Raw genomic sequence first — 17,712 nt, forward strand, 5'->3', positions numbered from 1 at the left:
ACTCCGGGTTAAAGTGGACCTGGGAGCAATGGCAATTAAAGGGTGGCTCCACACTCCCCAAATTCCATAAGCTGGGGCCTCACCATCGGATATAGTTTGCGGTCATATCCAGGACCACAGGGTTTTGAAGTCTGAACTAAAACTGCAACAAGAAATTGGCATACGTGTTGTATGCTATCCAATATTGAAAAGGTCCTTATTCCAGTGTCCACAAGACGAGTTTGAAACTAACGATGACAAGAAGCAGCAACAAAAGAAACCCAATTAAAGATATGTCTATTTAGCTGAGCGTCACACACACAATCCTCAAGTTACAATTTTTTTTTTTTTCTTTATTACATTTTCACCCCAAACAAGGCACATTGCCACTTTGTTGTAGGGGGATACTATCAGGGACATAGGCATCAGGGGTACTGTGTAGAGAGTTGGGCAGCAAGATGTCGGTTCACGTTGCACTGGAACTTCTGCATGTCAGTACAGTTGGGGAAGCAGGGTCTCTGAAGGGAATTCCAAAGTGTAGCTGTTCTGGGGAAGAAACTAGAAAGCTCTCTTACATCTAGGGATTTCTACTGTGAAGGGATGGGATTTAGCTGCTTGTCGGGGGCATTCACGTCAAGGGGATACAAGTGCTTGCAGTTCGTCAGAGCATTCACCGTTAAGTACTTGTAGAATAGGCAGAGGGATGCAACATTTCGTCGATGGGACAAAGGCTGAAGTTTAGATGACAGTTCAGGACCTATCAGATTGACGACTCTTTTGAACCTTGTCTAGGAGTGAGAGACAAGCAGCAGATGCACCAGCCCAAACACGACAACAATACTCGATATCGATTTTGTATGTGGACTGGAGATCGTCCACTTAAAGAACTGCCCACATGTTTATTTGATTATGACTAGCATGTGCACAACAAGCGTTACTTGTGGTAAAGAACTGTAACATATGATCTTAGTGTTGCACATTTACTGTTGGGCTGTTACTTCTGGTTGGTTGTTTTTGTTTTACGGCATATCAACCCTTTTCGGGTTATTTAATGCCGAATCCAAAGATTTTGAAGAAAATTTTTTTAATAGAATATATTTGTTGTTTTCAAGTCGGTTTCTATTTAACCCATAGTTGGAACCCTAACAGGTACTACCACTCCGGATCAGAGTGGACCTGGGAGCAATGGTAATTAAATGGTGGCTCCACACTCCCCAAAGCCCGCAAGCTAGGGCCTCACCACTGGATATAGTTTAAGGTCATATCCAGGACCCCCATTGAGTGATTTTACCCTCTGCAGGGGGGGAGTCGGCGTATTCTAATGGCCCACTGACAGGGCTCTCTTGCTCCTGGATTATATATAGTATACAACATAAGGAGTGGGGGGGGGGGCTCTAAACAAGCACCTCTTGTTCAGTCTCGAAAGGCTGAAAGATATTTCCTGTACATGCAGCTGCGCTTGTAATTGTAAGGCAAGGGTTGCGCTATCCCCAACCACATCTCTCTTGAATCGGCATGGTTTGAGTCCAATGGCAAGGAGAAGACCAGGGCGATTGGAAACAATGCCAAGATAAGCGGAGGTCACATACAGCACCTGGAAGTCCCAAATAGTCACCCATTTAGTACTGACCAGGTTCAACGTTGCTTAACTTCGGTAATCCAGCAGGAGCCGGTGTGTCAACGTGATTATGTCATATATAAGCACCAAACGTCTGCATATAAGCATGAGAAAAAAATATTAAAAATTATGGAAAAAGTATTTAAAATTTTAGTCTATATATAATTATACGATAGCGTTCGTTATTTTCTGTGTCACGCTTACATTCGTTCAATTGTAATGTACTTCCATTTCTTGTAATAAATAATTTTACTAAGAATACCTCAAGTTTCGGTTATAGCTAATGGCACTCCAATAACTTTTTTTTAATAATTTTATCAAGAATTATTCATAAAGTGTTGGTTTCGGTTTTAGCCGATAGTATCAGAGTAATCTATTTTTTTTTTTATAATTTTATCAAGAATTATTCATAAGTTTAGATGAACACAAGTTATATCGATACATTTTTTTTTACTTTTGAAATCGCAACTTTATATTATATAAAAATCGATAGAACATTAACTCTATAATAATACAGGGTGACCCCAACAAAAAATTAAAAAAAAAAAAACGCTGGAAAGAATAAAACAATGTCTTTAAATGCTGTAGAACAGAGAAAAAAAAAGGTCAAAGACCCTAGTGTTTGATATGATGTTTTGAATATAATAAACTAGTTATGACCAAAGTTTCATTTCATTCAGACAAAACACTAAGAAACGGGGGCTAATTAGAGTCAGGACCCGTTTTTTTGGGTCACCCTGTATATACAAAATTTGCAAGAATTAAAATATATTTAAGCATATTATACGACCTGGCATCCCTGCTAGCTTGGATGAATACTTTTGCAGTATTAATAAAAGAGCTACAGGTCTTTTGGCCAAGATCAAAATGTAGTATCTGTTCTTCAGATGCTGCTGCACTTCCATTTCTTGTTCTCTTTCGGTGGAGAAACAGTCCTTCACGACTGAGACAATGTTTTTATTTTTGTACCTTTTCTCCACGTTAAAAAACAACTCTGGTGTCTAACTGTCCCGTGGGGAGGCATTGTAAATAGGTACAATAATATCAGAGTCTCCATTTACGTTGAACATCTACAGAATGCCAACATCAATATATTACATATGAATGAGTCCCCTGTGGACTTTCCACAGGTCCTGCTAGTAAAATATTTACTATTCATAGTTCACAAATTACAAACATTCGAGCCAAACCGTGTCATAGATTATCTCCCTGCTAATATGAAGATGCTATGTGATTATGGCATTTAGAATGTGTTGACTGCACAATTGTTTTAAAGATTTGCTTTTGTCGTTCTGTTAAAAGATATTTACAAGTTGCGAAAGAGAAACTTAAAAAGATGCAAATACTTACATGTAGAAATTCATTTTGACCCGAGGTCAAATTATAAGGAATGGTTTGAGGTGTAGGAACACTGGTAGCAGGTGTTCGATCCTGCATCTAGAATTAAACAAGTCAGATATATCGCATTACATCATGTTTACTGAAAAATGAAAAGTATTACAAAAGAGGTGACAGAGAGAGACATGTATATTTAGGTAGCATTTTTTCTCTTAGACATATTTCATTAAATTAAATATTTTTATTTTTTGTCTATTAATTCTATTTTCGATCCTTTCCAACTTCCAAATAACAGCCTTCATCAGGGATAAATTTAAAAGGTTTTGGAACAATTTATATACGTTTATATATTTATTATTTATTGATATAGACAAATTTATATGGTTGCGACGCTGGATATGCTAACGTTTCAGACAGATGGTTGGTTAAAACCATAAGTCCTCGTTAGGCGTCAAAATTTTAAGAACTAGCTTTCTTTTGTGGAAGACACTTTTCTTTTAAGTCACCTGATGAGGACTTGTGGTTTTAAGCAATCATGTGTCTGAAACATTAGCATGTCCAGTGTTGCAACCACATAAATTTGTCTATATCAATAAAAAATATATCTTGCTCTTCTTTTACTGAGCACTCTAATAATCTAGTTCAATTCATGAGCTATAACTTGTATACTGCCACCTCACCACTATCATGCCTGCACACATCGATGAAGAGGTTAAGAGATGAAGAAAAGGCACAAGGCGAAAAGAAAAGAAAAAGGAAATGGGGAAGAATGAAAAGTCGAATTGACATGCTACGATTCTGAACAACACTGTCGAATTGACACACCAAGGTCTAAACGGGTTCATAATGCAGCAAGCTGTACTCATAGTTGGTATCTACATTGTTGCTTAATGAGTAAAAAGAATGCCCCCCCCCCAAAAAAAATAAATATATATATATAATAAGTGAATGTGTGCATGTCTGTACATTTTCCTACGCAATAACTGTCAATTTTAAGTCTACAGACTAGAAATTTGATATACAGGGTACTGAGATTTGGGAAAATCTTTGTAATCCGTTTTCGGCCAGAAATTTGGCTGTTAAGGGGTCAAAGTTCAAGGATTTGACCTTTGAGAACTCTACTAAACTCCTCCGCCATTTTGGGTCTAAACACTTGAAATTTTTGATATAGGTTCCTTGGACATGGATCTAACTTAATAACTTGATTTGAGCCCCAAATAAATGTTATGGGATCATAATATGGGTCAAAGTTAAAATTTACAGCTTTTTTTTTTTGCCCAACATACCTCCCAACACCCAGGCAATGCTAGTATATATATATATATATCACATGTGGCAGTACAGTCCTGAACAACACTGTCGAATTGACACGCCACAATCCCGAACAACAATCACAAACAGTAACACACGGCGCGTTACCAGAGCAATCTTCTTCAACCGCACTTGAACGACTTATCTGCTTGTTTTTTTTATAGCCGTGGAGCAAAACTGGCTAGGATGGATGTAGCTCATTGATTTGCAATCTAAAGGTTGTGGCTTCACTTTCCACTGCAGGTAGGCCCGACTCGCACACTGGCACACAATTCTTGTGCGCTTCCAAGCATACTTATCACAGACATGTAGATCATGTACGCAAAAAGTAATAGTGACCAATGCCTGTACGGCATGATGACCACACTCTAAATATCACCAAGTACGACAGACAAAACTGACAGCAAATAGTCATTTCAACCAAACATGTTATATTGGAGTTTTCCTTCTAAACACTTGCCTAGGCAAAGCCTAGGGAGTACATCTCATATATCAACTAAACATGTTCCTTTTATGTGTGTGTGCAGCTTGTGAGTAGCAATATGATGTACGGCTCACATGACAAAAAAAAAAAAAAAAAAAAATGTCTTCTAATTAGAAATGTACGGATTGTCTGCAAGAAAATTATTCCCAAGTAGGTGACATTTTATTTTATTTTTGGTTTGGAGTAAATTTTTAGCATTTTAGTGTTGAAAATAAAATAACAGATCAAACTATATGTGCATCGGTGTCAGTAAAATATATTATAGTAAAAATAAAATAAATAAATATGACAGCCCCTTTAAGAAACTTATTTCTTATCGCTGAGCAATTTCAGTTGAATTAAGTCGGTCAGTTTAGCTCTTATGCATAGATCGTATAATGATTAGATCACTGACTGATGTAAAGAACATTTAAAATTAAAATGTTTAAATTCAACGTTATTTCATGCAATTAATGGTAGCCGAATGGACACGTTTTTTTTCTAATCGAGCCAGAGATAGCTCATGTTGCCGAGTTCATATCTGTCGACTGGTGTGAATTGTGACACCCTGCACTGACAATTCCTGAAAGGATGAAACAAGTGTCTGTAGGCATTTAATTATTATAGTAAAAATAATTATATATATATATATATATACAAGAATTTGAAATCTCTATACTTCTATAAATTTTAGTTTTGTGTATTGATACCCTTTTAACTATTTCTTAAAAAAAAAAAAAATACAACCTTGTTATATATAGGTCATGGAATTGCATTCATCTACAAAAGATCTAGTTAATTTGCATAGTCTTTTAAACATTCATTTTAATTCCCTATTAGTGTTTTTAGTTTTCTTATGAGATGATCATTTTTAGTTAACTATTACGTGTAATTATATTCATGCAGACATTCTAAATGATTTATACTTGCATAATATTTGCATAAAAAATTTTTAGTAAACAAATATTTCTATACATATTATGTATGCATATATATTTTTTATTTAAAAAGTTCTACCCACCAAACTTGTCAGTTTTTGGTCTACCGACATGAAACTTTATATATAATAATAAAGGTATTTGAACCCATGCTAAACTTTATACTTGGGTTTTAACTGGGGAAAATTGGTGCGAAAGTGTGAAAATTAAAAAAAATAAAATTTGCTAGGTGAAGGTTGAGCAGCAGCATTACAAATATGCATGCGTAACGTAATAGCTATTGGTTCAGGTTTTAACTTTTAGTCTCGCAAACATGTCTTCATAGCTCAGGTATTAACATCAAAGGAAAAAAAATCGTAAACAAAATGTTTTGGTTTCGATTCTAGGTTGTGGTGCACAAGTCAATTTTTTAAAACTTAAAATCATTACTATATATTGGGTTTAATATACACTAACAAATTACAAGTCTGCATTAATAAACTATCATATGTAAACATATTTTACGACCAGGCAATGCCAGGTGGCTTGTTAGTGTGTGTGTGTGTATTATATATATATATATATATATATATATATATATATACACACACACACACACTTCCCCAAAACCTCTGGTGTTGATGAAGCAGAGACTAAAACTTGCAATGGTTTCCAATGATCTGAAAAAACAGAAAGGGGAGACTTGATTCCAGATATTTCTCATATGTTATATCTCCCCTCTTTTGGCAATAGCGTACGATTATGAATATCTCCAATATCTAATAATCCTTATAAACCATGAAATTTACTTTATGTATGGTTGGTTGGTTGTTCTTTTTTTTTTTTTTACGGTATATCAACCCTGTTCAGGTTATTTAATGCCGAATCCAGTTATTTTGAAGAAAAAGTTTTTAATAGAATATTTGTTTTTTCAAGTCGGTTTCTATTTAATCCATAGTTGGGACTCTAACAGGCACTACCACTCCAGGTCAGAGTGGACCTGGGAGCAATGGCAATTAATGGGTGGCTCCACACTCCCCAAAGCCCGCAAGCTGGGGCCTCACCATCGGATATAGTTTAGGGTCATATCCAGGACCACTTTATGTATGAAAACCAAAGAGGGGGAGGTATATAACATAAGAAATATTTGGAATCAAGTCTCCCTTTGCTGTTATTTCAGATCATTTGAAACCATAGCAGCAAGTTTTAGTCTCCTTTCCATCAAGGCCAGAGATTTTGGGGAAATATCAGGTATTCGACATAAATATTTCTTTGTGTTCAGATAATTAATCAATTCTGTTTGTTAGTTTGATGATTAGAGGGTTTTAAAGTTTTTTGTTATTCAGAGATGTTAAAACGGGAAGTGAATCTGAAAGAATTAGGAATTTTGGAGATTTTGTGAAGTAAACCTGGTTCAATTCTTGCTAGTGGCACTCAAGTATATTTTTTAATTTTTGAAATCACTACTGTAGAATGAAATAATCCATAAAGAATTGGCTCTGTATCTGAAATCTGCATAAATTAAAATATATTTAAACAATTTAAGACTGAGGAATGTCAAGCGGTCTGCTAATAGTCAATAAACAAACTTTTTTTGGATGAACATAAGCGTATTTCCAGTGAATAATCAAGTGCTCAAATATTGCTGGAGTTCATACAGTATTTCCAATGACCGCCTCCAGAGTTTTTCCAATGACCGCCTCCAGAGTTTTTCCAATGACCGCCTCCAGAGTTTTTCCAATGACCGCCTCCAGAGTTTTTCCAATGACCGCCTCCAGAGTTTTTCCAATGACCGCCTCCAGAGTTTTTCCAATGACCGCCTCCAGTTAATGAAAGTTTTTCAAGGCATTCTCCAGACAAAATTCAAGGTTTCAAAACAAAATTTAGGGTTTGTTTTACAATCCACAAGGATTCTAAGAACTAGTAAACAAAGAAAATCAATTATACAACAAACAAATGTTACCATTAATAATATAAATCTCAACTGTCCGTTTAAATGTACGTATGTTTGTATATCTACCTAAAACTTTCGACAGAGGTAACGGATTTTCACAAGATCGGTGTCTTTTTAAAGCTAGACCCTTACGAAGATAAATATCACAAATTTGCTAAAAGCATTAATTCCTTCACCCTCAACTAGGAACTTTTTCTACAAGGAGGGTTTTTTTTGGGTTTTTTTTTTTTTGCGTCGCCATTTTTACAAGTATTCATATCGATTGGAATGACTTTACTAATTTCAACATTCCGAACTTCCAGTCTCGTCTTGGAGTAGGGGTATGACGTCAGGTTTTCTTCCACTTTCTTTTCCGCCTTCGCATCACGGGTTCGAGCCTGCTTGCCTACTACCACATTTTTTTGTGCTCAACACCTCAAAACACCCGGGCACCGAGACAAGTAGCCAATGAAAGTTACTTTGCAATCTATCTGCATCATTTTTTTTTTTTTATCTTTTAAGTTTTAAATACTTTTTATTTCATCTCAAACTCCACTGCTTTTAAATTTCACAACAAAGATGGCTGACATCTTGTCCCTTTTTTTTTTTTTTTGTCTATTATTTACAAACTAGCGGGGGGTACCCAGCATTGCCCAGGTGTTTGGAGGTGTGTGTTAAAAAAAAAAAAAAAAGTTGGCCAGGTGTTTGGAGGTGTAAAATTAAAAAAACGTTTTAGTAGGAAGGTAGGATTGAACCCCGAAGCCCTGACGCGAAGGTGGAAACGAAAGGGAAGGGAAAAAAGCCAGACACCTAACCATCTCGGCCACGAGGGGAGAGGAACTGATAAGCGCGTTATGTGAAGGTTTATGAAGCGAAATAAACAGGTGCGAGGAAGTGGCGTGATGTCTGACCTAGTTGTTCTGTGCTGCAAGCCAGATCATTCGCTTTTCAAAGATGCGGCGAGCTGGTAAAAGTCGGGCAAATTAAATACACACGTGACCCTTGTTAAGTCATAGTTATGATTTAGACGCGATATAAAAAATTTTAAGGAGCGAGCCGATCGAGAATAACGGTGAAAAAAGCCTTTTGTAGACATACACAAAAAAACACACATACACACATTTTGCCTTATATATACCTATGCGGGGTCGGGGGTACTTCAAAGCAACAAATCTTCCAAATGATCTATACTTACATGAGTCTTGGAACTGTTAACTGCTGCTGCCTTCATCATGGATAAAAGTTTGTTGAACGCAGACATGTCACCACTGCAATCTGGTACCTCCATTACAGGGCTGACAGACACCATGTTATTGTTGTTTGGGGGTTGGTGCATGTCAGCCTCAATCTCAGCCAGAGTTTTCACCTGCCCTGGCATGTCTAAAACAAAACACTAAATATTATTTCAAAAGATAAGCAAAAAAATCTAATATATAAAAGGCAATATGTCTGTCCGTCTTCATATTTCAAACTATCTCTTCGGAAACTAGAAGTCGCAGAGCTGCGCTAGGGGCCTAAAATGATTGGATTTTTCATGGACCATTCTTTTATGGGTCTTTAGCCAGTTAAAATAGTTTTAAAGGGTCAAAAATGAAAAAATCGTTATACATTTTGTACATTCATCTTAGTTTATTTTCAATCGGTTCATATGCGTGTCACGATGGTAAAGTTGTAACATTACCAGCTTTGAATGCTACAGATTTGCTTTCGGTCTCGATTCTAGCAGATGGCACGCATACTTTTAGTTTTTGAAATTAAGACTAATAATACAGGGTGGTCGCTAAGAAAGCGGGAAATTTGTCAAACAACGATTCATTTTTACAAAGTTTTTCAAAAGACAACTGTTATACTCATAGATACTCAAAATGTCATCCGTGCATTTCACTGCAGCATCTTAACTTAGAAATCCAAGCTCGTGTGGCGTTTTGAAGGAATCACGCATTTTATTCACGATCCAAGCTGACCTTCAAATTTCCCGCTTTTCTAGTGACCACCCTGTATATACAAAATCTGGTTGGTTGATTGAATCGAAAGATTTTGAAGAAAAAGTTTTTAATAGAGTATATTTGTTGTTTTCAAGTTGGTTTCTATTTAACCCATATTTGGGACTCCAACAGGTACTACCACTCTGGGTCAGAGTGGACCTGGGAGCAATGGCAATTAAAGGGTGGCTCCACACTCCAAAGCCCGCAAGCTGGGGCCTCACCACTGGATATAGTTTAAGGTCATATCCACGACCTATACAAAATCTGGATAACTTAGAATATTTGTAAGCATATTTTACAACTGGGCAAAGCCAGCCTCCTCCTCCATTAGTTTTAATAAAATAGACAAATATTACAGACTAAACTGAAAAAGCAGCAAAATCTCACCCCTTCACTGCAGAGATCTGTAGATGCTGAAAAGTCTTCTCCAATAGTTTCTTCTCTCAAATTGATAGACTTAGGAATTCTCTTGGCTTCCCTGACTATACAGACATGCAGAAGTTTTAGTGTAATGTGAACAGACATCTTGCTGCTCAACTCCCTACATAATGTACTTGTAAAGTTAGTCATAATTAGTAACCCCCCCTTACAGAGGGACACTGTGCTTTCTTTGTGATGAAATAGTAAAAAATATAGTACTTTCCTATTTTTTGAACTTTACTAGCCATTATTTACAACCCACTGTTCAAAACAAAAAAACAAAACAAAAAAAAAAATTACCCCCCTCCCCACAAAGGTGTCACCACTTATCAAGGCCCAGAGACTACTTGATAAGGGTTTATAAGTGCATAGTAGTCAATGGGAAAATATTGTAATTATTAACAGTGGAAATTTGGTAAATTGGATTACTTAAAGGGATGGCTCATCAAGAACTTGTTCACATTGGACTTGAAGACGACCAAATTGTAGTCAGTAGGAAAGCAGGAAAATGGAAAGAAACTTTGTTCATGGAATCTGTTTAAGTTTAGGCGCAGATAAAGAGTAGGGGAAATTATTGATAGTGGTTTCAGCTAGACTAGTCTTTCGTGAAAGTCAGGCCCGGGGGGGGGGGGGGGGGGGATTTGGCCGTAGGTAGAGGGATATATAAGCAACGAGAATTTAATCTCGCAATTCCCTTCCTTTCTCGATCTTTCGTTCGGACAGCATGGGATAAGACATTTTTGTCTCTCCGTAAATGAGGGTGCACCCCCTTCCCTTCCTTCAGCTTTAGTTAAGGTTAGTTAGTTTTAATTGTGAAAGTTAATTATCACTTGTAAATCGTTTTGGTAAAAATAGTAAAAAAAAAGTTATATTTCTCGTATATATTGCAACCTGTGTTTTTTTTTTTGTGTGTGTCTGCCATAAATGTCTGCATTAAAGAATGAAGCGGCCCTGAGGACAAAGAAGGTTTCAGCCAGAATGCCACAAGAGTAATCTTGAGAGAATAAAGGAACCACACAGCTACATCCAACATCTCAGGTATGATTTTCTTCTTGATACTCCGACCCTATTGACTGGCCCATCTTCACATCATAATGGGACCGTTTTTTTTTTGTTTTTTTTTTGTTTTTGTTTTTTTTTTTAATTACATTTTCACCCCAAACAAGGCACATTGCCACTGTGGTGTAGGGAGATACTATCAGGGACATAAGCTACAGGGGTACTATGTGGGGAGTTGGGCAGCAAGATGTCGGTTCACGTTACTCTTGAACTTCTGCATGTCAGTACAGTTGGGGAAGCAGGAACCTGGAAGGGAATTCCAAAGTCTAGTGGTTTTCGGGAAGAAATTACTGGAGTAGAAAGCTCTTACATCTAGGGATCTCTACTGTGAAGGGGTGGGATTTTGCTGCTTGTCGGGGGGGGGGTATTTACGTCGAGGAGGTACAAGTGCTTGCAGTTTGTCGGAGCATTCTAAGACATGCAGTGTAACACGTGGGTCGGTCACATGCCAGTGACCAGCTGATAGTGTTATAATAGACTGAAGCTCCGATGAGCACTTACCATGAAAACGATAAAGCAGAGACAGGCTTCAAAGTACTCTAACCACTGCAGACCCGTGGTGCAGTCGGGTTAGAAACTAAAACGTGAAAATGACACTAGATGAGAACAGTAGTCTGAAGAATCCAATACGAATCAATCCTCATCTCAAATATTCAGAAATGAATGCAATTTTATGTCGTATCCAGAAGAGATTCAATTCATATCGTGGGTCAGAAATAAGTGTGAAGAAAACTTTAGAGAAAATTTTTTTTTTTTAAATTTAAAAATATAAGAATGAAGGTTTTATACTTACTGTAAGGGTGTATGTTTGGTGTCGGAGAAGCAGCAATGATTTCATTTCTGTCTTTACCGAAGAGTAAAGCTTTTAGTTGTGCAGATGCATCCTGGGAGCTTACACCAGAAAGACCAGGACTACAACTACGACCCGGAAAATGTTTGCCACCTAATCATCCAGATAAAAAATAAAAAAAAAAGAGGGGATAGGGACGAGAGCAGGGGATTAGACAGTAATAAAAAAAATAAAGTTGTCATTTGAATTGGATTTTCTTTTCTAAAAATCATCCAAATTTTTTGATATCAATGCTGAAATATCAAACCAAAAATTTTAATTTTTTTTTTTTTTTAAATTCGTTCATTTTTCATCTCAATTTATGACACTTGACTGAACAATATTTCTTTTATTAAATTAAAACATTAAAAAAGCTGCAAAGATTTTTAATGTAAGTTGATAACATTAAAACCAACGAAGCAACACTATTTTCATTAGATGAAACCATTTTTAAAAAAGCTGCGGCAACTTTCCTACGACTAGAAAGTTATGACACCTTGTGCATTTAATAAAGCGTCTTTGGCATGTAATGGAAACAAATTTTACTTGCAAGAAAAACAAAAGAACTCTTGTTCTGATGATGGATCTGATACGGTCTGAAGTTAATGTTTTAACTTAAAAAAAGGAAATCTGAATTAAAAAATTTTTTTGCATCTTAACATATTCCAAAAACAGTTTTGTCTATTTACTCAATTTTTTTTATTTTTAATGATGCTTCATTTCATATCTTTCCATGAAACATGTCCCCAACCTTCAACTAATTTATAAAAAAAAAAAAAAAAAAAATAGTACAAACTTTGATTCACAAAAAAGTTTAAATGTCAAAAATAATTACTCATTGTTTTTTTGGGTTTTTTTCTGTTGTATTTTTGGATATTAATACAAGACAAACCTAGATAACAACTGAAATGCTACTTTTTTTTTTTTTTTTTTTTAAAATAATCAAAATGAAAAAATAAAAATTCTTACTTTTGAAACATAATTCATGAAAACGCATTAAAGAGAATTCTTTTGGGTTTTTTTGCAATGTATTTTATATCTACAATTTCAAAATTATTTTTGCTTTGTGCTTTCAACGACTAATATTCTCATAAATAGGAGTATGTATTTTAGTCATACAGACAATTGGTTTAAAAAAAAAAAAAAAATTTTTTTAAATAAAGATTTGCATAAATTAGCAAGTTCAGAGAGGAAAAAGTATATATCGTGGAGGTTCACTTCACTAAAATATATTCATAAATAAATAAAACAGTAGATGCATGCATGTATTACATGTGTGCATGTAAATATTTAACCGATAAACTCTTAAACTACTGGTCACATGACCCTGAAATTAACAGGAAATAGTAATCATACACCAAGGATGGTTTATAACGAGTAAAATATTTGTTTAGATGAACGAATAACACGTGTGGAAATGCAATCTATTCATTTCAATTTGCCGACATTTGCATGCGTAAACTAATCACAGCTAAAAGTGGTTTAGTTTTATAACTTATGATAGCTCACATGGTATCAAACGAGGCTGGAGCACTAAACGTTTTGGTTTCAATCCTAGCTGATGACGCCCAAATTTTTTTTTTTTAATTTTTTGAAATCAGTACTATAAATATTAGCTCTATAATATGAAATCTGCAGGAATTCAAATATATTAAGCATATTTTACGACCAGCAAGGTAAGCTGCCCCCCCCCCGACTGCTAATTGTAAAACAAATATTTTTAGAACATAAAATATGGCTTTTTGCTGCAAATGTAGCAAACAAATATCTTGTTAATCTTTCCTAGACGTGGCCCCAAATAGTAGCCCCTTACGTCCAAGTGGTGATATGCTTTGTAAGGGGTGAACATGTTTAAAAAAAAAAAAAAAAAAAAAAAAAAGACTGGAGTGCTAAATGTTTCGGTTTTGATTCTAGCTGATGGTACCCAAGTCAAACTTGACATCAGTACTATATATAAATATTTAATAAAGAATTGGCTTTGTAATACTAAATCTGCACCAGTTCAAATATATTAAGCATATTTTATGACCAGCAAGGTAAGGTGTCCTTCCCCCACTGCTAATTGTAAAATAAAGATTTTTAGAACATAAAATACGGCTTTTGCTGCAATTAATGATTTCACAGCACATGAAATAAAGGTCCGTTTAACAAGCATATAATAGCAAAGTGAATCAACTAGCACATGCCAAGAATTGTTTTGATGGAGGACTCCTAATTCAAAGCTTTACGCAATTCTTTTATAGAGAAAAATCTGAAAGTCGTGTTGAATTCATTGCATCTTTGATTCACGAGTGATACTTTCAAAATTCACCAAAATATAATTGAAAGATTTGAATGTCAATACAATCACAAGATTACAGAAAATGGTTACAAAAAAAAAAAAAAAGAAAAAAGGGGGTTAGTTATTTAGTAAATTTCATGCATTTAAATAAGTTTAAAATAAAAGGAGTTTTAATCAATGACAGGATTCAACAGGTAAGCATAGGCTTCAAAAGTTTGGCAAACCAGTTCCAGAAAGATACGATTTGATCGGTCATTTTTCTTCAATTTGGAATTTGATATAACTGAATTTTGTTTTTCAAGATATTCAACATTTCATACCACTTCAAATGAAATTTAAAAAAAAAAAAAAAAAAAAAAAAAAAAGTATCAATAACTGATTTAAAAACGTGAACATAAAATGTTTAATTTCAAAAAAAAAAAAAAAAATTAAAAAATTTTCTATCAAAATTCTAATAAAACAAGCACGGTTTCAATATACATTTATAATAGCAAGATTTTTTTTTCTGTTGAAACAAAGGGAGGTAAATCCGTATATGTTCAAGAGGATGCAAGTATCAGCAGCAGCAAATCAAAAAATATTGCTTATAATTTAAACAATTTTTTTTTACAGTGGTATTCAAGTTGTATCCATTTTTTTTTTTTTTTTAACAGGATTTTACTTTTTAAATGATTAAAAATCATGAAAACCACAAATTTTGGCACTTTAAATCCTAACTTTTTAATCACTGATGGTATTTAAACAATTTAAAGTTTATTTTACACAGCTTTATTTATCTATTTAAATTAGTAAAATAAAATTTTTTTTAAAATTGTAACAGCGCTCTACATTGCAAGTGAAACGGTCACATTTGGGAGTAATTTTGTTGATTGCATTTCTTTCACGGACAAGCTTCCAAAGTTCACCATTGAGTGAAAAATCTTTTCAACTTTTTTTTTTTTTTTTTATATAAAACGAACAAAGTTAAATTATTTAAACAATAAAAGTTTAAAACAATATACTCTTTTTTTAACGAAGGCCATTTAAAAAACATCCGAAGAAATTAGAATGTTTATACCTTCAAGTATCAATAGAAAACTTGTATATTTAGAATTACACTTGTTAAAAAAAAAAAAAAAAATCTTTCATATTCTAAAAATCATATGGGTTTGGCTAGTAACTTTTCTATTTTGTTAGTAAACAAAAATATTTAGTTGTTAAAGGTAAACTGAAGATAAGTTTGTCCGTAAAGCCTTGAGTAATGTTAATTGTTGAGGTATATCTTTTGCTTTAAGAAAATACTCAACGAATACTTTAACTTGGATGAAAAAATTTATCTAAATCACCATACAGATGCATTAGCATCTTTAATTATATTTGATTAACTTTCATTTCAAAATTTTGAAGAGGGTTCATGGGCACAAGTGCGCTTTAACTTTGGTTTCATTTTCAGAAGAATTATACGAGTGAAAAGGGAACAAGTAAAAATTAATGCTCATTCTCATCAATTTTCCGTTATGTCAAGACAAGTTCAATAAAGTATCGAAATATCACAAAACATTAAAATATTGAATTTAATTAAAATTGTCAAGTATCGAGAAACTATCAAATATTGCTTATAATGTAAACATTTTTTTTTTTCAAATGGATTATAAAAGTCGTATTTAATTTCTTTAAAAGAATTTAACTATAACAATACACCGAGTCTGTTTTATGTTCATAAAACAGACTCGGTGTATTGTTATGGTTAAGAAATTCTGTTAAAAAAATTAAATACAACTTTATTTAAGTTTTTATGTAATCAAATTTCACAAAAAAATTTTTTTTTAAATCACCCAATTCCAAAAGGTAAGGATTAATCTGAAGTTGCCAAGATTAAAAAATTTCTGACAGTAATTATTTTTAAATTAAATTTTCCAAATTCAAATTGCTACCTCTTCGATTGAAACTGCACTGACATGCAAAAGTTCAAGTATAATGTGAATAGACATCTTGCTACTCGACTCCCTACATAGTATCACTGCAACTACTGTGTGATAGTAGCCCCTCCCCCCTCTATCAAAGTGGCACTGTGCCTTGTTTGGGGTGAAAACCAAATAAATAAAAATCTCAACTTAGCAAATAAATATTTTAATCCAGGCTTCATACAGATTTTCAATGTCTATTTTCAAGGACTTTGTAGGGCTGTTCAAGCATTTATCCAGACAGAATTCAAGTTTTCCAAAACAAAATTTGATACATAAAGAACAATAAACCAAAAACTAATATTATAATATTTTAATATTTATTTCGATTTTTAATTTCACTTCAGTTAGATCCGTAAAGTATATAGATAACATCAGGTAGTTTTATGACAAAGGAATGTAACTCTTGTATCAACGATACTGGAATATGATTTCGATTTTAGTTTTAATATTTAGTATCTATTTTAATAGTATTTTAAAAAAATTTGGGTTTGTATTACTGTACACAGATTCGAAAAAGTTGTCAAAAAACATATATAACAAATGAATGTTATCAAAGGCAAGATAAGTTACTTTTCTACCAAACTGGATATATTTTTTGTGTTTTTATTCAACGTAACATTTATTCAGCTCGAAAAACATAGTGTTTACCGATGTATTGGAAAATTCAAAATGGCGCCTGACACTCTCTTTAACATGGTAAGTTTGGGAAAAGGTGTTATAAATTATAAACTAGACAAAATACTATTAAAAAAAAACACCGAATATGTCAACTTATGTCACGGTAACATAATGAGCGAATTTCTAACAGTATTTTGTCTAGTTTATTATTTATAACATCTTTTCCTGAATTTACCATATTAAAGAGTGTCGGGCGCCATTTTGAATTTTCCAATACATCAGTAAACACTGTATGCTTTTCGAGCTGAATAAACATGTTACATTGAATAAAAACACGAAAAATATATCCAGTTAGGTAGAAAAGTAACTTATCTTGCCTTTGATAAGATTTATTTGTTATATATTTGTTTTTTGACAACTTTTTCGCATCTATGTGTACAGTAATACAAACCGAAAAATTTATATTAATACTCAAACAAATTTTTACTGAACATAAAAGATACGATTGTCCAGGCCTTTTCAAGGCATTTCCTCATATTTTTAAGGTAATAGAAATAAGGCTTTTTCAAGACAAAGCTCAAAATTCAAGGCTTTTTTTTTCGAGCCTGTGCAAATCTTATATTAAATCATGCAATAAACAAAAACATGGCGTCTTTTTTAATGGTATGGATACTAGTTTCAACAAACCTAGTTCTTAATGTACAAAACTATTATCACAGGTCTTAACTAATTTTAAGATAAAACTCGAAAAGCGAACATTTTCTTCTTGAAAAGTTTTTCTTCGAAATTGGCATTTCATTATTAGAACAAATGTCGAAAATCAAAATATTGAATTTCAAGTAAAAACAATGGTCATGTCGCAAGTAATGAACATATACAAAATTTATTAAAATCGATAACGTAGAATATCAATACAAAAGTTTTTGAAAAATTAGCACATGAAGTTTCGTACTTTAGTTTTATCACGACATTAAAAAAAATGATACTTGTACAGTTTAATCAAAATATTAAAAAA

General features: G+C 33.7%; 1 protein-coding gene across 13 annotated transcripts in view; it reads right to left on the reverse strand.

Moving 5' to 3' along the window:
* The window catches only part of LOC145269026 (uncharacterized), a 185,118-nt gene that overhangs the window by 62,112 nt on the left and 105,294 nt on the right, over positions 1-17,712 (reverse strand). For all 13 annotated transcript variants that reach the window (XM_080124603.1, XM_080124605.1, XM_080124614.1 and 10 more), the window contains 3 exons: positions 11,817-11,966; positions 8,755-8,939; positions 2,948-3,034 (listed from right to left, as the gene is read on the reverse strand). In XM_080124603.1, the coding sequence (XP_079980729.1) occupies positions 2,948-3,034; positions 8,755-8,939; positions 11,817-11,966 (422 nt within the window). The remainder of the gene's footprint in view (positions 1-2,947; positions 3,035-8,754; positions 8,940-11,816; positions 11,967-17,712) is intronic.

Source organism: Euprymna scolopes, chromosome 45 (genome assembly GCF_053919585.1).
Source record: "Euprymna scolopes isolate OS-2025 chromosome 45, ASM5391958v1, whole genome shotgun sequence".
Lineage (NCBI taxonomy): Eukaryota > Metazoa > Mollusca > Cephalopoda > Sepiida > Sepiolidae > Euprymna > Euprymna scolopes.